General features: G+C 45.2%; 6 protein-coding genes across 6 annotated transcripts; 3 read left to right on the top strand and 3 right to left on the bottom strand.

Moving 5' to 3' along the window:
• Positions 1-4245: 4245 nt before the first annotated feature.
• Positions 4246-7052, bottom strand: C8R40DRAFT_1075628 (uncharacterized protein). The gene is made up of 2 exons (XM_046226883.1): positions 6988-7052; positions 4246-6912 (listed from the first exon to the last, which is right to left on the bottom strand). The coding sequence occupies exon 2, from the start codon at positions 6804-6806 to the stop codon at positions 4353-4355; it is 2454 nt and encodes an 817-aa protein (XP_046091975.1). The 5' UTR covers positions 6807-6912; positions 6988-7052; the 3' UTR covers positions 4246-4352.
• Positions 7053-7173: 121 nt separating this feature from the next.
• Positions 7174-8243, top strand: C8R40DRAFT_1032127 (20S proteasome subunit; the record flags this gene model as incomplete). The annotated part of the gene is made up of 5 exons (XM_046223233.1): positions 7174-7229; positions 7306-7459; positions 7513-7679; positions 7737-7911; positions 7974-8243. The coding sequence occupies 5 exons, from the start codon at positions 7174-7176 to the stop codon at positions 8241-8243; spliced, it is 822 nt and encodes a 273-aa protein (XP_046091974.1).
• Positions 8244-8400: 157 nt separating this feature from the next.
• Positions 8401-13051, bottom strand: C8R40DRAFT_1983 (S-adenosyl-L-methionine-dependent methyltransferase). The gene is made up of 19 exons (XM_046234313.1): positions 12866-13051; positions 12240-12808; positions 11752-12186; positions 11591-11700; positions 11272-11523; positions 10866-11220; positions 10548-10806; positions 10343-10436; positions 10153-10289; positions 10057-10097; positions 9983-9999; positions 9746-9928; positions 9425-9689; positions 9352-9365; positions 9075-9290; positions 8978-9018; positions 8881-8925; positions 8735-8829; positions 8401-8676 (listed from the first exon to the last, which is right to left on the bottom strand). The coding sequence occupies exons 1-19, from the start codon at positions 12954-12956 to the stop codon at positions 8536-8538; spliced, it is 3360 nt and encodes a 1119-aa protein (XP_046091973.1). The 5' UTR covers positions 12957-13051; the 3' UTR covers positions 8401-8535.
• Positions 13052-13081: 30 nt separating this feature from the next.
• C8R40DRAFT_1075619 (MCM-domain-containing protein) lies at positions 13082-16018 on the bottom strand. Its single transcript, XM_046226882.1, has 9 exons — positions 15921-16018; positions 15743-15873; positions 15627-15686; positions 15356-15576; positions 14983-15304; positions 14364-14934; positions 13922-14312; positions 13323-13869; positions 13082-13264 (listed from the first exon to the last, which is right to left on the bottom strand). The coding sequence occupies exons 1-9, from the start codon at positions 15970-15972 to the stop codon at positions 13193-13195; spliced, it is 2367 nt and encodes a 788-aa protein (XP_046091972.1). The 5' UTR covers positions 15973-16018; the 3' UTR covers positions 13082-13192.
• Positions 16019-16086: 68 nt separating this feature from the next.
• On the top strand, positions 16087-18804 carry C8R40DRAFT_1031251 (glutamate-tRNA ligase; the record flags this gene model as incomplete). The annotated part of the gene is made up of 9 exons (XM_046223155.1): positions 16087-16299; positions 16350-16512; positions 16571-16908; positions 16959-17117; positions 17167-17375; positions 17433-17600; positions 17655-17927; positions 17980-18136; positions 18184-18804. 9 exons carry the CDS (start codon positions 16087-16089, stop codon positions 18802-18804), a joined length of 2301 nt encoding a protein of 766 aa, XP_046091971.1.
• Positions 18805-22509: 3705 nt separating this feature from the next.
• Positions 22510-23241, top strand: C8R40DRAFT_1031654 (uncharacterized protein; the record flags this gene model as incomplete). The annotated part of the gene is made up of 4 exons (XM_046223189.1): positions 22510-22675; positions 22733-22908; positions 22965-23116; positions 23172-23241. 4 exons carry the CDS (start codon positions 22510-22512, stop codon positions 23239-23241), a joined length of 564 nt encoding a protein of 187 aa, XP_046091970.1.
• Between the last annotated feature and the right edge of the window lie 517 nt (positions 23242-23758).

The raw sequence follows: 23758 nt of genomic DNA, 5'->3' as shown, positions 1-23758 counted from the left end.
GTTACTTGACCAAGTGATGCTGTAAGATGCCTGAGCTCTCGGTTCGGCTCTCCAAGTCCATTGATGATGTCCTGGATTTTCTTGGTCGGCTTCCTGACACGTTTTCCTGTGATTATATCTGGGTTGATGGGTTCAGCTATTTCCTCCGGTACTGGTATGATAGGCTGTTCCGACTCGGTGACCGATGTTTCCAGATTTCCCAAATCCTGATCCTCCCCCTCAACGGGTTGGATCTGCCTATCAGAGAATTGCACATTACGTTCAGTTGAGACTGTGTGGCGATCTGGCCAATAGATGAAGTAACCATTGGACTCTGGCTCAATGCCTACCCATCGTCCTTCCTGTGCTTGAGGGTCAAGCTTTCCAGGCTCCTTTTCACGTTTAACATAGACCGTGCTTCCAAAGATGTGGAAGTTGGAGATGTCGGGGATTGTACCAAATCGTTTCTCCCATGGGGAAATCATACCGTTTGCCTTCTTTGGTGTCCTGTTCCATACATATACTGTGTAGCCCATCATGAATCCCCAAAGCCATTTCGGTAATCCAGATGATATCATGAGGCTGCGTACTCCATTGAGTAGTGTCCTGTGGCTGCGTTCCGCTATGCCGTTGTGTTCCGGAGTGTCATGTACCATAAGGCTACGCTTAGTGCCTAATCGTTCCAGGTATGCTGTGAATTCACCACTGAGAAATTCTCCCCCTCGATCAGAGTGGAGTTTCTTGACCGTTACGCCATATTGAGTTTGGAGACCGGTTTGGAGTATTACGTATTGAGCAAAAGCCTCATCTTTGCCCTTCATTAACGGTTCCTCCAACCAACTGGTTGCTTCGTCGATGACTGTCAATACATAGACATAATGATTTAGCGTCTGGACAGAAGCTGGTCCCCATACATCCATGTGAAATACATCACCGAATTTCTCTGCTCTCGGGGATGTTCGAATTTTGGAGATCGGAGATCTGGCAGCTTTAGCAAGCATGCAAGTTCGGCATTCGGGTTCTTCCATCTGCTTAGGATCTAACTTGATCCCGTGAACCTGGTTTGATTTGAACATATGTTTGACATAAGCATAGTTCTGGTGGCCAGCGATGCAGTGTGCTTCATAAAGTGAAACCATCCTGGTTGCCTTCCCGGCATAGGCATATTCTGCGCTCGGAATCTGGTAGAGACCATTTGTCTTGGGAACGATTCCAATCATCTCCCCCTGTCTATTGATGATCTTAAGAGTTCCATCTTTAATTACCATCACATATCCTGCATCGTCAAGTTTACCCAATGATACCAGTGTGTTAGGCGTGTTGGGGCATAGGAGAGTGTTTTGGAGTGTAAGCGATTTCGAAATTCCATCCTCGTTGATTGGAAGATTGATCTGGAGATTTCCGGCAGTGTTGGATGTGAAGGTCTCGGCGTTAGCTGCCTGGATAATTCAGGTAGGGACACTTCGTGTGTTATGAAGTTTGTCCTGAAGTGGAGTCATGTGGGATGAACATCCTGAGTCAAACAGAATTGCTCCGCTGCTGTGAGATGCTACGAAAGCTGTCTCATAGTTACTAGCGATTTCGGAGAAATTAAATATTTCTTGTGACGTAGTTGTGGTAACTTCCACGGCTGCCCACGATGACTCGGGTACTTCCTCAATGGTGGCTGAGGATCCCACTTCTTTATTCTTTGATCTCTAATTATTACTGCCGCTCCCAGATGGTTGGTTTTTCTCCTTCTTTTGAGAACTCTCTTGGGCCTCGTTGGCCTGTTGTCGCTTTGGTGAACTACATTTATTAGCGAAATGCCCTTTTCCACCGCAATTGTAGCATGTGGAATTGTTGGAGTTTGGTCGACTTTGACCTCCTCCTCTATTATTATTTCCTCTGCCCCTGGACTGGCCTCTGAAGTTTCCACGATTTCGGTTAAATCCACCCCTGCCGCGGTTGGAATTTCCGCCGGCATAGTTTGCAGATTCCTTCTTTCCAGACTGTCCTCGGGTATGACCAGATGCTTCAGCACGTATTGTCGAAACTAGCTCCCTTGTGGTCAGCGGGACTGAAGTCCTTGCTGCAACCACTACCAATGCGTTAATCGTTGGTTTGAATATGTTTGGGATGGAAGCAATGATCGTGTTATTGAACATTTCCTCGGGAATGGTGATTTTCCGCGCCTCCAAACTGTCCCTGATTTCCAACAATTTATCCAAATGCTCATTAACCTTTGATGGTTCATGGCAGTGCATGGAATGAAGCTGTTGTTGTAAGTGCGCTTCAGTGAGAGCACTTTTCGAATCAAAATCACTCAGCAGATTTTTCCATAAATCAAACACATTTTCGTAATTCTTGTATTGCCTATAGATCTGGTCTGATAGGCGGCCCACAATGGCATTTAATAAATTTCCATCATCGTCTTTCTTGGCTTCCCATGCTTCAGTGTCATCTTTTGGATTAGATGTAAGGTGATTTGAAAATCCAATTGATCGGGTGGCTAGCTCCACTCGATTCTTCCACATGTCCCAGTTAGATCCATCACTTTTAAGCGTAGATACCTTGTCAAAGGCTTTGAATACTTTAGACATATTGTCGTCGTCGTCGTCACTTTCTGGATCTGATACTTCTGCTCCTGGATCTGGGTCTTCCGGATCTGGTGGAGGTGGTGAAGATCTTGGTAGTGAAGATATTGGTGATGAGGGTCGGTCTAGTACTGGGCTAGGTGGTGGTGGGAATACAGGATATTCTGGTTCTGGAGCTGGTGCTGCTTCTGGCGTACCCTCTGGTTTCTGGGATGATGATGATGCGACCTGCTCTGGGGGTGCTCCTCGTCCAAGTATAAGGTCTTCTTGCTTTCTGTCGATAAGTCTAGCAAAGCTGGGGATATAACCAGTTGTTATTTTGTCGTATCTATTCGGGCAAGGTTGATCTTTGCAAACTCTGTATTTGCTGCCGTCGGGATCGTGATACCGATCCTTGACGTCGTCTTTATCGAAGATATGCTCCCTATGAGCACAAGCTGCAGTTGGCTTGGTTGGACGGTTATTGGCTTTGCGAGGAGGGTTAGTCCTTAATGACATAAATCAATGTATGCACCGTATTTCTTGTTTATTTAGGTTAGGGCGGGGCCCATAACCTGTTAGAATATAATCACGTTATATTCAGCAGCAATGGCAGTAAGAGATAGAGTGCACACAGCACTGTAGTTGATCACACAGATCAAACGATGAAGGAGTAGAGAGAACTACTAATTCGACAAGACAAATACTACAGGTTTATATACAAGTCCAAGGTAGACGATGTCATGTTACAGCTAAACATAGCGAGAGAGAAAGGAAGTACAATACGATGTATCCTACTGGTAGTCCTATAGTAATAGTACACAATGGTGGGATTGATAACACAACGGTGAGACTAATAACACGATAGTGAGATAGTGGTTTGTAACAAGAGAACAATGTTCCATAGATGGTATGTGAGTCATCAAATGTTAACAGATGGACTATTTGAATACTTGCTCAGCTGGACAGCACTATCATTGACTCTAAAGTTATTATAGAGTCCTGGATTGGCAAAATTTCTAATCATTTGCAAAACATTTCTTTTTTTTCTGCATCTCCTTTTTTTAGTTTTGTTTGAAGCTAAAAACACCATTAATTTACTTAACTTACTAAGGCTGCTACAGTTAGACATCAATAAATAATGAAATTGCTGCACAACAAAATGTAATCATAGTATGTGACTCAATATATTCCATACAATGAATGAGTTTGGTGCAGCTGGAGTGTGCAGGTGAGTTTTTGTTCTTTTAGCACTCATGGATTCAATTCCTTATCTCATTATAATTAAAAGTCCTTATTACTGATCCAAATGAAGCATGAACTGTTGTTATTACAACTGCATAATTATTAAGAGCACTTCTTATAACAAGTCATTTATATACTATCTATTACTTGTTATCAACAATCTTCTTTGTACAATATCATTGACTGGGGCCCAACAATGCTCTCTAGCAGCCAAAGTAAGGCGAGTAAAAATATTAGGTGCTTCAAGCTGCACTAGCCAACAATACAGGTCTTGGAGATGAAAAGTTGAAGTTCTTTGAAATGAAGAGATAATATTTATGATTTGTAAGAATATTACTTTACTAAATCACATAGGGAATGTGTACTTACATGCAATATTGAGAAAGAGTCAACAAAAATAAAAATATGGTGAAACACCACATGTCATGCCGAAGTCATGGCTGACGCTGATCCCTGCCAGTCCGTGACAGTCACTGGTCACAACTAGATGCCACAGTGGATGCCTTAATGGCAGTTCAAATGAACTGCCATGGCTTTTGCGTCCCGTGTGACAAAAACTAGAAACAATATGTATCACGATATATTTTCGTTTTGCAAATCCATATCGACCTCGCCGTCGGCGTCAGCATCGCTATCGACACCACCACCTACTTGTCTGTCTCCTACTACGTCCCTGTTTGCGCTCGTAGTAACAGCAGTCTCCTCTTGGCTCGCACCAGCCAATTCGGCTCGGTCTTTCCCGTTCGCATCACCATCACCATCACCATTCTCGTCACCATCTTCCTCCAAATCAGCTTCAGCTTGCGCTGCATGTGCGGCGTTTGCTATCGCTTGTTCAAGGAGTTGGGTTTGGTAGTTCGAAATGCCATGAAGTTGAGATTGAGGTTGAGGGTGCAAAGAGGAAGATTGTGCAAATGTAGATGCAAGTTGAGAAGAAAAAGACCACGGTGGTATATGATTCGCGTCCTGATTGGGTTCCACATTCGAGGGTTCCATAGTGATGTTCGCAGTCGATGGTATTGTAGATGTCGGTGATATCTTATTTGACTCTCCAGTTGTTGCGGGATTCGAGCCGACAGTATCTGTCACAGTAGTCGGTATCGGATTCTGCGACTGTGCATGAGCGATAATGCTCGCCGATGTCGGTGGCTGGCTCAAAGATTGCTGAGCGGATAGTCCGATATATCTAGTAACGATCGGTACTTCATTGGTATGTGAGGCAGGAGGGATAACTGGTATGATATTCGAGTCTTCCGTGGAAGAGGGGGGGATAGTTTCTGTAGTCATTGGAACAATGGGTGGGAATCTCACCCCTGGTTCTAATTCTGGAGTCCTCTTCACTTGCTGTGAAGAAGAAGAAGACTCGTCAGGTTCTAATTCTGGAGTCCTCCTCACTTGCTGTGAAGAAGAGGATGATTCGTCAACGATTTTTGATTCGAGTTGAGATGAAAGATTATCGACAACGGTTGCAACAGGATTCGAGATCTGTTCAGAACTCGAGGAGGAGGTCTGAGGAGGAGGAAGAGGGGTAAAGGAATCTACAGTTTGTGTAGTTAAAGGGATCAGTGGTAGCGGTGTTCCAGAAGCCTTTGCAACAACCGCTCGAAGAAGGGGATGCAACTGCATTATCACGGCTTGAGTAGTACTAATTGTTTCTTCAGAAATTTCTCCTTCTTCTTCCCCACCCTCCTCAGCAACTGTCCTAGCCCTTTTGATGTCTGGTAACGCCTCATCATCGTCTAGTCCCTCTTGATCTTCCACTTCGCCTTCGATTTCGATAACTTCCGCTTCGTAGCATAATATGATAGGACGCCCAAGCAGTGATGGCTGCTGGGATTTAGCCACACTTGCATCTTTATGCCTCTTGATTGCGTCTCGCCGAGAAAACTTCTTGCCGCATCCACCACATTCGAAAGATTTGTGCTCATGAGCGACTTTGGTATGTCTTTTCAGATCATGATTTCGGAGAAAAGAGGCGGAGCAAGAAGGAAATGTGCATGGGAAGGGTCGGTCGTAAGTAGCGGTAACATTGCCGGAGGCTGAGTTGGGTTGAGATTGGTTGGAATGATGGGTGTTTTCATGAGTGCGTAGGTTTGTCAGTTGCATAAATGTTTTGTTGCAGGAAGGGACCATGCACGGGTGAACCATTGCATTTATATCCGCGGACTGACCGGTCCCATGAGCAGTATTCAATCCAAATTGGATTCCACTTAGGACTCCTAGCACTTGTATCAGACCACTTATCTCCTGCAAACTGGCGGTTGAAGCAGAGGCTCCTGATTCCACGGGCCTTGCAGCTGCACTGACACAGAAAAGGAAAATGTTGCGTAGCGACTCCTGTATGGAGGTGATGAGGGCTGGATTTATGGAGGAAGAGGTGTGCAAGGCATGTGTCACGACCTGAACTGCTTCGGATACAATGTCATATTTCGAGGGAACTTGAGGAGGAGGGATAGTGACAGGCTCTTCTTCGCGTTTTCTCTTGCCTAATATCTCTTTCTTGGCTTGAGCTGCGTCACGTCCCTTAAGAGATCCAAATAAAGCCTCAGATCCCGCGAGACCGACAAGGGTCTGGCTCAGGACGATAGCTGTTGGTTTTGTAACTTTTCCAGTGGTGAGTGTTTGGATCAAGGCGTCGAGCACGCTACCAAAGGGAGTACTAGGAAGGGCAGTAGAGGCAAGGATATTGTGAGCAACAGAATCGTGGTTTAGAAGTGCCATGATAGCTTTGATAGTGGATAAAACTGCTTCTTCTTTTTGAGAAGACCCAGGAGCGACAGTGGAAGCAGGATCGGATGTATTTGAGTGTATAGCAGAAACAGGATCTATTTCCATTGGTGTAGTCGACACTGATTCTGTGGTTGCTGCTCTCCGCATATCTTCCCAAAGCTGCTCGTTGAGTTTTCGAGCCATCTCTTCAGCTTGAGCATCGATATCATCATCCCCATCCTCTTCTTCATCATATTCTCCTTCGTCGTTCTCATCCCAATCTTCTTCAAGTTCTGCAAGCGGTGGGGATTGTTCCATGAAGTCTGCCGCAGATTCCGGTATGATTTCGCGAGCTATGATTGAAAATCACAGGAATATGAGGATGCGGACTTGGTAAAGTAGCTGACCGATACTAAGCACAACTCTGCAGAAGACAGACAGGAGAAGGACAGAATTCAGCATTTTCAGAGCTGTATCATTGATGTTTGGGTTTTCATACCTTCTGTAAGATGGGTGAATAAACTTTTGGAAAGCAGAGATTTAGTCCTTCCAAATTAAAGCGCCGTCCTCTGGGCGTTTATTCGTGTCTGCACGTGGGCAACGACGACGCGTACACATTTTAGGTCTTACTGCTAGTTCCTTCACCACCATCCTCATCACCCATACTGTTTCTTCTACATCATAAATGGCGACTGCTTCAGTCTATTCGAGTCCAGGCTTCGATTTTTCCAATCTGACAAGGTCAGTGACGACCATTACTTTACATCCATTTCGGCAACTCTCATCACTTTGTCTCTCTGAATTTGGTGTCCTACAGGAACAACTTTCTATCAGAAAAGGGTTTGCCTTTACCGAAGGCTACCAGTACCGGAACAACCATTGTTGGATGCATATTCGAAGATGGTATCATCTTGGGCGCAGATACAAGAGCAACAGAAGGACCCATCGTTGCTGATAAGAATTGTGAAAAGGTGTGTATTATATGGTACTTTCATATCAGGAATACGGTCGTAATTGCTCTTAGATCCATTACCTGACCGAATCTATCCGCTGCTGTGGGGCAGGAACTGCCGCCGACACAGAATTCGTCACTAACTTGATATCCTCAAACATGGAAATGCACGCTCTCACTCACGGACGCAAGCCTCGAGTAGTCACTGCTATGACAATGCTCAAGCAGTATCTTTTCCGGTGAGTGCCGATCTCATACTCCTATATCGCCTGCTTCCAGCTTATGATGATGTCTAGATACCAAGGTCAAGTCGGTGCTGCTCTCGTACTTGGAGGCGTAGACTCTACAGGCCCAAATCTATTCACTATTGCCCCTCATGGATCAACGGACAAGCTTCCCTATGTGACTATGGGCTCTGGTAGTCTGGCTGCGATGGCTGTCTTCGAGAGTAATTGGCGGGCGAACATGTCTGTGCGTAGACTTGCTTCCTTTCCTAGATCTGGTTCAGCTTATCCACTTTATACGTTCGTTAGCGTGCTGATGCTCTTCAGCTCGTCAAAGACGCGATATCCGCCGGTATCTTCAACGATCTCGGATCCGGATCCAATGTCGACGCGTGCATCATCACTGCAAACCACACTGAGATGCTTCGAAACGTTGAGATGCCAAACGAAAGAGTTCAGAAGGAACGGACGTATGTATTTCCAAAGGGTACGACAGCTTGGAAGAAGGAGGACATCAAGAAGCTGGTTTTATCGGAGGAGGTGACACCGATTGGTGGCGAGGCTATGGATACCGATTGAGTAGGTAGCCTGTTCGTGAATGGAATTCAATCATGCTCAAACCCAATCCTGTTTTGGTCAAAAACGCGTAGTCCAATGGTATATTCATCTGTTGTCACAACAAGCAGGTACACGAATAAATATTTTTGTAAATTATAGACCTTTAAGGCCTGGTCGATTAAATATCCGGAGACATTTCACGCTGGGAAAGATTCCAGTTTGCAACAAGTGCGTCGGAGAGGGATTGTCCCAAGGCGAAAGCTAACGGTACCGGAACAGCATTACCAATCTGCTTGTAGGCCTGGACAAATGATCAAAAATAGAGTTCTTTTGAAACACCAATGAAATGTACCCTGCGAACGTCTTCCTTGAAATATTCTGCCTTGAGGAATGTGTACCAGTCTGGGAAACCTTGGCAACGACTAAATTCTCGGACAGTAATGATTCGTTTTTGCTGAGGAGAGAATGAAGACTTAGAGGTAAACGAATAACGCAACGATGATCCTACTCACTGAATAATGAAGCAAATAAGAATTCTTAACGGCTGGACTACAATGGGTCAACGCAGTCCTGAAGCATTGATTTGGGTTGAGTCGCAGATAGATGACTATAGGGCTCAGATCAGATTGTATATGTATTCCTGACGCGGTATTCTAACCGGGAAGTAGTTTCTTCTTTTCCAGGTGAAGCTGAACAGGTGCGTCTAATTCGAAATGAGAATAGAAATTAATCCAGAATGGAGTGGATTTGCATACCTTGGAGCGAAGCCCCCGGCTTCATAGGGACATTTATTGTCCTAGATCGGTAATCACTAAAACTACGGAAAAAAGACAGATCAACGTAAATACATACCGTTCAACAATCAAAGGGCTGAACATTGGCGTGACATGCTCTTCGACTACTTCGTTCATTCCTTCTCGAATGAACTTCTGGAAGTAATTGATAGGAGGATGAGCGTATTCCCCAGAGAGAAAGCCTGGAAGATCGCGACCATGCGTGGCTTGAAAACGAGGTATATTACGAACTTCATCTTGCTCCGTAGCAGGAATCAATTCGTGAGGATTGATCCTGTGTTTATATCAAGAATATGTCAGGTATACCAAGTTAATGCAATTGAACAGGCGCGTACCAGTCGAACGCAGGCTATTCCCCAAAAAAAGTGAGAATTGAAATTAGCCTTTTCGAGTGAAACAAGCACATACGAGATCGCCAATGGCGTCATTGACTGTTACTGCTCTAAATGGAGCAAAAAAGTGAGGCCTCGCTGGATCTCGCGAACGGGTGGATCTCGAGAGTTTGAGATCTGCATGCTGGAGTAGGTGGTGTTCTTTGGCTGCGTATGCATGCGTAGGAATCGGGAACTCAGGGAGTTTTAAGCCTTGTCTAGCTCCCCAGAAAATAACTCGTTCACGGCTTTGAGGAGCACCGTAATTTGCTGCCTGGAGAACCTTGACACGGACTTGGTATCTGTGTCATCATGAGTGTATGGATATAAAGGGACTTGGAATATAATTATGACCAACCCCAATGTCAGTAAGATACGGGTAATAAGTTTAAATACCCCATGCTGGATTCCACCTAATATCGAACGTCCTTCTAATATACCCAATAGCCGGTGGCGTAACAGCCCAACGACATTTTCGAGCAGGAAGTATTTGGGAAGGTATCTCTCCACATAAGATAACATGGTAAATGGAAGTGTGGCTCTGAGGGTGATTATTTGAGCAAACAATTTCAAATAGCAAAAAATGAAGGAGGACCTGATATCATCTTGTTTCTGTTTTGAGATGTGAATGAGATTCAAATTGGATTGGGGATGAACATTATCGCTTACTCGATTATGGTTAGCGCCACTGAAGGCTTGACACGGAGGACCTGGAAAACGCACATGAGAAACAATTCAAAGAGAAAATATTGCAAGAAAATATACCTCCAACTATAATATCGATATCACCAGGCTTTGGGAACGGTTTTCGATTCAGGGATTCGATATCGTCGCCATTTTCGAGCTCGCGCAAAAGCTCAACCACATCTTTACAAAAGACAGCGGTATCGGAATGGTTCATGCTAGGAAAGGATAGTCAAATCTCAGGCAGGCTCAAGCAAGAAAATAACCTCACAGGTAAGTTTCGGCAGCATTTCGGTCGTATTCCACGGCTGCTACTGTTTTCGCGAAGTTAGATTGCTCAATGCCCGTTCCGAGACCTCCAGCACCTAAATAATTGTATTAGCGGATGCTTCCAATGTGAGAGTGAAGAAAGACAAAGAGAAAAGTCACGAATAACTCCTAAGTGACTACAACTTCAAGAGACATAACCCACATACCACTGAAGAGTTCGAGCATCGATAACAAGCCTTCCTGGGCAAGGTAATCCTTATATGTTGCTAAGTGCCTTTCATGCTCTTGCATGCATGGTGCACAATGTTTGAAGTTTTTAGAATTCACGACATAGAAATGATCTTTGCCCTTTATCCATTCTGCGAACCCATCGACGGATTGTCGAGGGAAGCATGCGACGAAGCATTTCCCATCGACTCGGTCGAATGGGATCATCACTTCCGGACCGTCGAACTCGAGCAGTAGCTGGGGGGAGAGAGAGAGGTTGTTACACTTGCACGTCAAGAAGGATGGAGAAGACTCACTTCATCTGCGAAAGATTCTTCGGTAGTATGGCAAGTATCCATATGTTTCAACATGCGGACCTTTAGCATGGCTGAATTCGAAGTACGAGGTATAGAAATGATCTGTGCGATACCTAGCAATTCATCATTTGATTCTGCAGGACGTATATAAACGAATTCATGGGTATGGTAATCAACACCAAACTGCGATATGCAGTTCCCTTTGATACGCAAACTCTCCTGTTCCTTTTGACGTTCATTCAGGACACAAGAATGACATCTACGGTAATCAAGAGAAAACTCCAAGTCCTTATCAACTTCCTCTTGCAGTGGAAGCGACACAAAGGTGGGATCTTCGGAATCAAGCCACGTATACCTTTGAAACAAACATCAACTCAAAGAATTCGCAGCCGCCAACGAAGCTTACTGGCAGAAATAAGTGTCTCCCTGAAAGTTTCTGTCATCCTCTCCCTCGAGTTCGTGGATTTGAAGAAATTTGACGTCACATTTGCGAAAGATAGAGCTCGCGGGGGCGTCATCACAGTCTTTTGTGAGAAAGAGGCTGTGAGAGTGGGCAGTCTCTTGCAAGAACGTTTTGGACCCATGTTCTAACCAGCGTCCATGAAATTTTTTCGAGTGCGTGTCGGTGTCCTCGAAGAAATAACAAATTTGGATGAACCTACATGTGTAGCAGGTTAGTTAGCTACGATCAACAAGAAATTAGAACGCTTCCATAAAGGACGTACCAGAATCGATTTGCATTTCCATTCGAGGACTGAGACGCCTTGCTTTTGTAGTTGCCCTGTCGGCCTTTTCTATCATCATCGCCAGGCTCTACCATTACCACATCGCCAACCTACATAGAGCACATCAGTATTCAATTACAGAGGTATCTTTAGACACTTACCTCATACTCCTCACCGTCCAAGTTGATTGTGTTGAAGAAAATCTTATTTTCCTCCACTGCCAATTTCTGACCCCACTTCATAGATTCCGGATGTCCTGGATGAGACGCAAAGTTGGTGGTGACTTCGCGTTCCACCGCTTTTTTACTAGAAAGATCCGGACCTATTACTTCGAACTTATGCCGGAAGAACTTCTTTGCGATACGATGAACATTAGGGGTGAGTGCGGAGATCATTTCCGAGGAGCTAACGCGAGTATTACTGCGAGAAGTATTTGGCCGACTATGGTTATCGGATTCGAAGTATATGGAAGTATCTGAAGAGTATTCGTCATCGTAGTCATTCTCATCAATCGCCAGGGAGCTGCGAGCAGTGGAGGGAGGTATTGTCGGGGTGAGATACCCAGGTTGTCGCTTTGAGGTCGAAGGAAACGCGGTCTGCTGACAAAGTTGAGTGCATGGCATGTCTCGCTGGAAGATGTGGGACGAACCAAATTACTGCCCTTGTGCTTGGAGCTACCTGCTATCCAATTGCTCCTGACTTTGTCCCTCGACGTTCGACCTTTTTGACTGGAAGTGAGAATTGGAATCTCAACGAATACTCTGGAATTGGATGGTTTCGAGGGCTTCCTTCGAAGTGTGGAATGTTCAGGTGTGAGCCTTGAAGGACCAGCATCAATGTCCAATTCCTTTTCCTTTCCTTTCCACCTCTTTTCAGCTTGAGCTTCCTCGTTTGACGCATAGGCTTCCTCCTCCTCCTCCTCCTCCTCTTCCTCCTCCTCCTCCTCATCATCATCATCATCATCATCATAATCTTGCCGTATCCGTTTCGATGGCGAACCTATATGTTCGAAAGAGATATCAGGGTCTTTGCGTTTCAAAGATGAGGTCGCAACAGGAATCTCGACATGTGAAAACGTTCGTTTAAAGAGTCGCTTGGTTGGACTTGCCACTGGACTCTCGGTTGTTCTTGGGGTAGGAATGATGGAGTTTGCAGTAGGAGATATATCCTCATCTTCCTCGAGCACTTGCAAGTATTCTTTCACCTCGTCCTCGGATACTGTTGAATGATTCCAAATTGAGCCAGGTTCGAAATCGAGAGAATACAAACACACACGTTTCCCCAACCGGCGCAAAATCTCCAATGCCTCTCTTTTTCCTTCAACTCTTCCGCGGCGAAAGCCCCTCTCAAAAGGCTTTTCGGCCATTCTTGAGAACGTCTAAGGACAGAAGACACGGGAAAAAATAAAGAGATTGACAGAAAAATTGAGCCTGAGAATCCAAAAAGCGTCCTTTGTCCGGAAATGGCTTGGTCAAAGCTGGACCGGATTCGAAACTTCGAATGAGTATCTTCCAGCAATATATGTACATGGAATCCATAAAACCAACACGATAGCGACAAAGAACAAGATATCAACAAGCAAATAGGACGTCCTCTAATACACTACGCATCTAATTCCATGAATACCAGTTTAGTTCCATTTGCTTGTCGTTGCAGAACCTCAAGCCTTTCGTACTAAAATAATTTAATTTGCATTAGAAGCTATACAGCGTAGAACTGGAAAATTCATCACCTCGTTGATTGTTTCCATTAACTGCGCCTCCGTAAAACCTTTGTTGAGGACTCGACTCCGGACATCAACCATCGAAAGACCCGCCCCAGCTTCGTAGTCGGAATCATTATCGTCATCATCACTATCCACATCCATGTCTCGCTCCCTCGCCGGGCCTCTCCCAAATCGTTTTTGAGGTTTTGAGCGACGGGCCTTTCCTATCCCAGCCATGTTCTTGATGATTCGATAAATTCTACTCATCGGCGACCTATCTGGCTCGCGTTCCTGGTCGTTATCCTCCATTAAGCTTTCTTTGCTGCACTCCATAAGCCGCAGAGCCTCGTCAACGTCATCATGTTCCACGGTCTCGGAGAATCGTAGACGCGCAAGAGCCTGGGCAAGTCGAAGAATTCCAAGAAGGGTTCGTGCCGAGGTGTAAGTATGCGAGTTATTTTCTTCGACATCAATCTTCGATTTCTTGCGGAGTTTGACGTACGAATCAACTACATAACTAGACACTCGTTGAGATACAGTAGGTCGAATAGTGCGAGCCGCGGCGATGTAGTGTCTAAGAAAACATGGTCAGTATCCTTCCGAAAGGGGTGATAATGCTTCAGTACCTCATAACATTGGGTTGAAAAATTTCGATACCAAGGTCAGGATGCGTGTTGTGCATATGCACATACGTAACGTGCTGCGCCAAGCGTTCATCATCCTCGCGGTTGGGTTTGTCAAGTATCAAGAAAATCAAGTCGAATCTGGAAAGCAAAGCCGCAGGGAGGTTGATGTTTTCTACTGGTGAAAGTTTTAGATTGTATCGGCCATATAACGGATTGGCCGCAGCAAGTATGGAAGTTCGAGCATTAAGGGTGGTAGAAATACCAGCCTTGGAAATGGAGATGGTTTGTTGTTCCATGACTTCGTGAATAGCGGTTCGATCTGATTCCTCCATTTTGTCAAATTCATCGATGCAGCAGATACCATTGTCAGCAAGTACGAGCGCACCGCCCTCTAAAACATAAAATAAATGACCCGTGAACAATAAAAGATTGAACTACCAACCCAGAACCATCTCGTCTGTGACAGGGTCCCGCATAACCGCTGCTGTCAAGCCGACGCCCGAAGAACCTTTTCCAGTCGTATACACACCACGAGGGGCGATTTTTGTGATGTACTTCAACAGCTGCGATTTGGCTACACCAGGATCACCCATCAAACAGATATTGATGTCTCCCCTGATCTTGAGACCGTCTGCAGTAATTTTGGTCACTCCTCCAATGAGGAGTAAGAGCAGCGCCTTTTTTACATCGTCGTGACCATAAATTTCTGGAGCAATACTTTGGGAAAGTTTTGTGTACAAGGATGGATCAGTTTTCATTTCCTCAATGGTTTGTTGCATTTCGGGCGTGATCTCCATTTCGGCGTACTGCTTTTTCTCTTGGTGAATGTGATGAACTTCGAGGTAGGTGTCGGTGAGAAGGCCAGCACGTATTGCCTGGAAGCCGGTATAAGGGATGGGAAGAAATATTCCACCTAGGTGAACGACATCACCGGGATTCATGAGACGAGTGATATTTCCATTGACGTGAACGGTCATCGAACGAGGAATATGTCCAACGGGTACTTGATCAGCCTAAACAAAAGATAAGTATCACAATAAACGCTAACAAGTTCGACACACCAGTTCTTGGATTTTAACCTCCTGGAACGGACTGAATCGACATGCTCGAGTTTGCATATGTAAGGTGCCAGTTATGTTGTTCTTTTTGCATTCATTAACGTTTTGACAGTCGGCAATGGGCATAAACGTCTTGTTCGATATATCCTGAAAAGTCTCTGAACCACAGACGTCGCACGTATAAGCATTTACTTGAAGGAGGGGTTTGACTTCGGAGACTCGCGTAACAATGCCACGAACAGTGATGAAATGGCCCAGATGTGAGCCATGTACTTCCCGGACGGCTAGGGAAATGTCGCTCTTAAGTGGCTGGAAGTAAAGATTGCTAGAAAAGAAAATGAGCAATGAAACCAAATGCAGAACATAGTGCACACACTATCTCCTAAGAAGATGGTCTGGAAAACCATTCTCTGACTCCGACTCGCGCTCGTTCCGCTCGCGACGTTGGTGTAAAATGACATCTATGACTTCATCATGCTGGCTGATGTCCTTTGTAGGTTCCGGCATGATCTTGTCCACGACTTCGCTGAAGAGGTTGACGTATCGACGCGTGTTTTCAATGATTGAAGTCACTAATTCTGCTACAGTGCCTTCATGCTGTACAGGACAATAAGCAGCTATTTTGAGTGCTTGAGTGGAAAGCCTACTGTGTGTATATCCTCGAGATCAATGAGCAGCATTTGTTGTTCTCTGTTGGCTATTCGTTGCTGGAGGTGATGGTCAGAAAACGCGTCGAAAACGCGAGTAATAAAGTAGATCGCACCAGCTGCCGCATGTATGTGGTCAGTACAGTTTGTCCCAATATCTCTTGGTCATCGATACCAAAATCCTGCAGCGTGTCCTCTAGGTCCTTCTCAGAAGACTTGAACGTTGTTAAAAAATTCTTGATCCTCTCTGAGAAAAGATGAGCACATAAAAGAAAGTATTGGGCTCTGACTGACCCTTTTCCGCCGCGTAGTCGGTATGAATATCATCTCGTACGTTGAGAGCCATGATAGGGAGAGCTGGGAGGTGGTGGTGATGGTAACTCTTGGCAAGTCACACCATGTGATCTTGTCCCTCGGAGTCACTTCCGAGTCAGAATCATTATCTTTTTTCCTTGCATCGATGGCTGCAGGAACTCTTACTCTGTCTTCTAAGCTAACCCCATTTCCCTATTCTGCGATTGCTATCGCAGCTTACACCGAAACATCAGAAATAGTTTACGACGAAGCGGCGATTAGCGTCCTGCTAAATCTTAATGGATCGAAAATTGATACAGAGGAAGAAATTGTTCACGCTTTGGCAAAAGCTGGAGGGCTGTCTGAGGACAGTGCAAAGGTATTTTGCCGAACTTCTACAGTCAAAAAATCTGCTTATCTTGTTATCAGGCAGCATTATTCTTTGCACTTGCAAAAACTCTACGTACTGTCACTGCTGTCCCAGAGATCGTGACCGGATTAGATTCTCTCGACGACCATTTGGCATGGCGCACATTTCTCGTTGGCCATAATATCACATCGGCCGATTGGATTATTTGGGGTGCTTTAAAATGTACGAAGAAACTACGCTGCAATATATACCCGCCTCCTACTCATTACTTTCAATCCAGCAAGCACCAAAATCATCGGGCTGCTTAAGAATGGGAAACACGCTCATCTAACCCGTTGGAACACTTATCTTGAGTCTCTTGAGTCTACCCAAGCTGCGCTTGCGGGCCTCACTGCAGCCAAGGCAAACAAAGCACGGGGTACTAAAGTTGCAGCCGGGTTTGCCCTAGGTCTGGAGGGTGCTGAAATGGGCAAGGTCGTCACCCGTTTTCCTCCTGAGCCCAGCGGCTACCTTCATATTGGACACGCCAAGGCTGCTATGTTGAATCAATACTTTGCGAAGATGTATGAAGGAAAGATGATCATTCGATTTGACGATACCAACCCATCTAAAGAGAAGGTGCGCCTTGGTTCGGCCCTCAGTCGACTCTTGATCTCAATATAGTTCAGACTGAGTTTGAAGACACCATCCTTGAGGATTTGGAACTCCTCGAAATTCGGGGAGACGTCGTTACCCACACTTCGGACTACTTTGATCAACTTTATGATCTTGCCATCAAGATGATTGAAATTGGAAAGGCTTATGCCGACGATACTGAAAGAGAGCAGGTATGGTAGTGCATATTCCGCGGTTCTATGTTCTTACATCGGTGCACAGATGCAACACGAGAGACGAGAAGGTATTGCCTCTGCCCATCGTGATGACAGTGTTGAAGAGAATCTCAAGCATTTCGCCGAGATGAAGACTGGCTCCACCGAAGGCTTAAGATGGTGTGTACGTGCAAAAATGAGTGTCGACGATCCCAACAAGGCGTTGCGGGACCCTGTAATCTACCGATGCAATCCTCAACCTCACCACCGTACAGGGTAAGTCTTATTTGACTTTCCCGCTTGGTGATTACTAATCAAAGACATACTATCCAGCGATAAATGGAAGATTTACCCTACATACGACTTCGCTTGTCCGGCTGTCGACTCCATCGAGGGTGTTACTCATGCACTGAGGACCAACGAATACCGTGACAGAAATCCCCAATACTGGTGGATGATAGATGCACTAGGTTTGCGCAAGGTCAAAATCTGGGATTTCAGGTCCGAATAACTGTTCCGATATACTGCACTTGAACGTTAATTGTCCAAAAATAGTCGCTTGAACTTCATCTACACTTTACTATCTAAACGCAAATTACACGAGTTTGTCAACAATGGTCAAGTCCGCGGTTGGGATGATCCTCGGTTCCCCACCGTTCGTGGAATTCGTCGACGTGGATTAGCCGTTGAGGCCCTGCGACAATTCATGCTGCTGCAAGGCCCGTCGCAAGCCATTGTTTCACTCGAGTGGGACACCATCTGGGCACTCAATAAGAAAGTTATCGATCCCATCGCTCCTCGTCACTGGGCTATCCTCGAGGACAAGAAGTAATCTGATCAATTGAAGGTTCTGGTGTAGGATGCTCATATATTTTCCTAGGGTAACTGTGACAATCAAAGGTGGACCTTCCGCTGTCGAGGTCAAAATTTTGCCCAAGCACAAAAAGAATCCTGATGTAGGCGAGAAAAAGACGGTGTACTCATCGACGGTCTTGGTTGATCAGGAGGATGCTAAATCATTTGAGGATCAGGAAGAGGTTAGTTCATGCCTTTTTCTGCACTCAGTCTCATGTTCTCTTTTCAGATTACCCTCATGGACTGGGGCAATGCCATCGTCAGATCCAAATCTGTTGACGCGACTGGTATCGTGAACTCAATTGAGATGGACCTACACTTGGAGGGAGATTTCAAAAAAACCAAAAAGAAAATCACCTGGCTCTCCCAATCTACTTCTGAATATCCGCTGATTCCTGTTACCCTCCTCGATTACGACTATCTTATCACAAAGAAAAAGCTCGAGGAAAACGACAATATCAAGGACTTCATAACTCCCGTCACCGAGTTCAGAGAATCCGCGCTAGCAGACGCCAATGTTAGGGACCTTAAAAAGGGCGATTACCTGCAATTCGAGCGGAAAGGTTATTTTATCTTTGACGGCGAGAACAAAGAGGATGGAAGATTGGAGTTCATAAGGATTCCGGATGGAAAAGCGGCAAATCTTGCTAGTAAAGCTGCACCAAGCTCACAGGCTGTTCCTGCATCTGCTGAAGGGTCCCAATCGTCTGTGACAGACGGTGGTCCTGTCATTGGGGATCCCGAGAGTGTGACAAAGATGTACAAGATGGATAAGGTGTATGGAGTCAACGTCAATCTCGAAGGCCCCGCCACGAAAATGTACAAAATGGAAAGTATCTATAATGTATAAAGCCACAGTGATTATCAAGAGTATGTGCGTTGTACTGAGCGGAACATTTGTATGAATCGAATCTTCCACAGTGTAAATCAAAATATTCAAAAGATGCTCGACATTTTACCTGAATTTTACCTGGATCGAACTACTACCGAATCTTACGACAACTTTGCGATTCCTCAAACTATATACCGTTTTCCAAAGTGGTACCGCGAGAGTCGCTGGTCGAGAAAGTATATCCACAAATAACCTACACCAGGATCCTGAACGTGGGTCTTCCTTAACCGAAAGAAGGGGCCAAGACCAAGGGAATACTCACTACCGCCGTTCCTGATGTGACAATTAACTCCGTTATCTAGCCTGAGTCAATGGGGGGATGTGATAGAACCGTGTTACATGCCGTCCAAAAGAAGACTTAGTTAGTGAATGGCTTACTGTGGGTCGAGGAGTCTGGACGTTTGGGCCGTCTGCTGACTCCGAAGCCAGTAAAGAATCAAATATCCAACGCATGGCTTCTGGGCTCTTCTGGGATAGGCACATCTGCAAAACCTGTATGTTCGCCAGAGCAAGGGTACTGGCTGGAGAGCGCTCTCCAGCACCCAAAGCACCGAGAGCAAAATTTCAACCTTGCTCTGGGTGCTTTGGCTGCTGGGAAGCGCTCTCAGCTGCTTTCGGAGAATTAGCCGAAAAAACAGGTTTTGCAGATGCATGTTCAAGTTCCGACATTCATATGAAGTGCAGACCGGTAGAAGTAGTATTGAGATTTGATCAAAAGCTCTCTCTCAATCAATTGAATCTACTGATTGAACTTTAATCAGCTCTTCAGTGCTAGTAGTGAAGGCTTGCCTGGTTCCAAAGCTGTAGGGCTTCGTCGGTTGATTTCTGGTTGATTGTCCTTCCATATCGATAACTATTTAACTTGAGTCATACAATCATTTACACTATCAAGCTCAAATACATACGATTCGAAATATCTCATCGCGAAGCCCCCATGCATCAAGAGCAGAGAAACTCTATCGACGTCTCTTCCAATGTATACGTATGAAGTCAGTTTTCACGCAAAAGGAAGGCCTGTCTCGGCGATCGGCTGCGTACTATTCACGTGAGCCGTAGCTCACTCTCTAAACTTTTGAACGAGTTTCAACTCCTTCACTCAGATATACCCCTGGAAGGAAGGAAAGATCCCCACCAATCTCCATACATTAACCCTCAGGTCTTTATCCATCATCCCCTTTACGGCCGCTTCATACAATGGCAATGGATAGTTCACCCGCCTTTCATACTGGAACGGGATAATTTGTTCGAGCCAAAGGAATGGTTTTTGGACCCTTTGACACCTTATTCTATGTACAGATATTCTTGGACAAGGAGTCCCCTCGGGCTCCCCTCGCCATATCCTCCATACTTTGCTGGAAATCGAGTTTCCTTCTCCTAATATATCGGAAACTTCTCGCGTTTTCGATCTACTTTAGATTGCCATAGGTTGTTTTACAGCACCATCACTCACAGAGACTCACAGCAGTCATATGAATGCAATCGCATACGCACCCGTCGCATATCCACTTTCATAGATCACTCCAGTTGTTCCTGGTACCCAGAAATATTTCTTTGACAGATGGAGCAATGCTTGTCCCGTTGAACAGTCTCGTTAACTTCACTTTAGCGAATCCAGCCATTCAGGAAATGCGGTCACATATCCCATCTTCAAGGACCTCAATGACAGACACCATCTGCAAAACCTGGATTTTCGGCTAAGGACTGAGAGCAACTCAGAGCATATCCCAGCACTGAAAGCACTGAAAGCAGTTCGCTCTGAGTGTTTTCGGTGCTGGGAGCTGCTCTCAGCTACTTTTGGACCCTTAGCTGAAAATCCATGTTTTGCAGATGACCCTCATCGACCAAGCTCATTGAAACCCTCAGTCAGCCCCATCATATGAAAGCTGGGAAGTTTGATGTTTATCAGCACCATTTCATCTCGATGAAAGAAGTATGCTGGAAAGATCAACTATCGTGTTGACGTTCTATCGACTTACATTTACCAAAACGGAAGGAGGCAGCCTTTTTGCGATTGGTGGGCTTCAAGAAATCTAGCTGCGGATTGTCGTCAGTCACAGTACACAGTACACAGCGACACACCGATGATATAGCCTCTAAAATGAAGTGGATAATTTACTCTACACAATCTTGACACCCAGGCGATCGAAGGCTTTTCCGAGGAAGATCCGGAACCAATCTGCAAAACATACAGACTGGTGATACATGCGTTACTTTGAAGTCGTCAGTCGGGAGGACTTCTAAGGTACTTTGGTTTGGTCCTGTTGATATTCATCTCGGTGTCTGTCTCATTTTGTCATTTCCCTGCCCAAAAGTCGCAATCCTCTCCTCTACGTTAGGTCTCTACCTGCGCTCAATATTAAAGTGACAGGCTGATGAGTACAAAAACATGTTTGTTAGACAAGTGCTTCGCGAATTTCATTTGTTCACGAGATTGAAAGTCTATCTTGAACAGGGCTCACACTGCCCGAAAGACCGAACAGGGAAGGCGAGGGATGACGCTGAAGATAATTCACCCACGTAAATGGCAAGAGATAATCAGCTTTGACTGTACCATGTTCAATTCGGCTTCCTTTCGTTCAATAACTTGAGTCTCAAAAATTTCAATCTCCCACATTCTACAAATCAAAGTGGCCCGAATGCCTCGGTGAACACTCTTACGGAACCTAACAGAACCAGGGAAAGTCCGCCGATAAGTATTGACTTTGATTTTCGTAATTCTACTCAACTTCCAGTAATTGTCTTCCATGAACAAGGTACGCTTTCTGACGGACGTTGGGGCCAACATTGAAGTCTTCTTTCGCAAGAATAACACTCAGCTTTCCTGATCGCCGATGCTTATTCGATTGGATTCTATCTCCAATGCGGGATCTGCGCGGTAAGCGTTGACTTTGTGCCATTGTACATCATCAGGCCTCAGGCCTAGCACATCATTTGCGGGATAAGTTTTTAAACTATGGCGTCACTAATGACCGGTAGACGAATACACAGCTACAATGGTGACAAACCTGTACTTGGGCTTCTTAACCTACCAGTGGAGACAGTCCATGTCGAAAATTTCACGGATAGCAAATGATAGGATGGCGAATGACAGAACCCAGACAGAACCCATGTTCTTCATGCATTGGAATGTACAGAACTCAATCACTCATCCTTCTCACACCACAACTAAATACATTCATCCTCTATCTCGAGTCCCTGAACGGTAACGGTAAATGGGACTTTTTTGTATGGCCTTTGTTATTCAATATGCTCATGGCCGCATGCTGACACGTCTTGAACGCAGGAGGTGAAAATTTCACAGATTGCAAAGGGAAAAAAACCACTTTTTGGATGATCTTTAGCGATGCCTTGTCGTAACATGGCTGATTCGATGGAAGTTGTATTCATTCAGTTCTTCAATCGCGTAAGATTCTGTAAGATTTCTCATTTCCGTCTGCATTTCATGGTTCCTCCGAAATTAACCAAATTTTCAACGAAGCATTCAAGGCTACAACCTGTCTATACCCGTATTGCAAATCAAGATCTGAACCACGATTCACAAAACACTGTATCATGAAGTTTCGAAATTTTGCGTATAAAAGCTATGACAATTTGTCTCTCAAATTCGACAAGCATCTGTAACCAGAACTGCTAGTCACTACTTCTTCCTCACTCACTACAGCCATGTTCTTCGCTCGTTTCTTCGCGCTCTTCTTGTTCTTTGCTGTCTTCGGCATCGCCTCCTCTGTGCCTTCCGTCGCCGCCGTACAGAAGAGGCAAGACATTACTGATATCGAAGGCGTTTTCAACACGCTTAAGAGCTCCACTGACACTATCCTGCCCCAGATCAGTGAGTGTCCACCATCGGCGCGACATCGGTTGTTAACGTCTGATGTTTTCTCTTTAGCTTCCGCCGGTCAATCTGGAAACGCGTCTGCTGCTACCGTTACCCCCCTCATCAATGAGTTGACCGCGGCTTTCAACACTGCGTCCTCCTCGTTGGCCTCCCTTCGGACCTCCAATCGCAAGGCTCGCCGTCAATCCGAGCCGGAAATTTCCCTCCTTGTCGCTGGCATTGTCACTGTGGGTGTTTTGTGCTGCAAGTAATACGAACCAGGCTGATTCGAAATTTTAACCAGGACGTTACCCAATCTCTCGATACACTCCTTGCGGACCTCTCCATTGTCCCTGAAATCGCCCCGCTCCTCGCTGGCGTCGATGTCGCGCTCAACGCGACTTTGGCTGGGCTCGAGATCCTCCTAGCTGGTGTTTTGACCCTTGTTTCGGTTTTGTATGTAGCTTTTTTCTACATGATGTATTTTTTACTAATGGTCCTCTCCTCATAGGCTTGTCAATGTTTCTGGGTTGCTCGAGAGTCTTTCCTTCGGTCTCACTCTGGCGTCGCTTGGCTTGTGAATGTGAAATAGCTGCGAGTATGTGAAGCTTGACAAGGCTTTATATCGTATACTATCTAGTTATCAATATCCTTACAGTATGGTAGCACTTTCTCGTCGAAATTACTTGGATTGCAGTCTCTTTTCAAATCATCCTTCTTTCATAAACGACTTGACATTCTGGGACGGTAGAATGACCATTTGAACTCCGTAGTGCGGAGCATGGAACGTGCGATGTAGCTTTGAGCTTGATTTGAAGTATTTAGGGGAAAGCTTTTACGAGTCCGAAATGTAATGAGGAATCGTCCTATAGTGGGCTTGAGCGTGGGAACATTCCTTTTATATTTTTCACCTTCCTTATATACTTTTTACCTTCCTAATTGAGCGAAGTTTTTCCCCCATATTTAGACTGTCACTGCTGTGACTATATTAGAGATTTTTTTTTCACATCACGATTTTTGTTACTACGTTACTTTCCTGAGTTCACAATCGGCGCCCAAGGGCGCCGTACTTTTTGCCACACATTATCTTTGTATATT

This window comes from Lentinula edodes (genome assembly GCF_021015755.1).
Source record: "Lentinula edodes strain Le(Bin) 0899 ss11 chromosome Unknown C8R40scaffold_1, whole genome shotgun sequence".
NCBI lineage: Eukaryota > Fungi > Basidiomycota > Agaricomycetes > Agaricales > Omphalotaceae > Lentinula > Lentinula edodes.
This window is presented reverse-complemented; position numbering and strand designations above follow the sequence as displayed.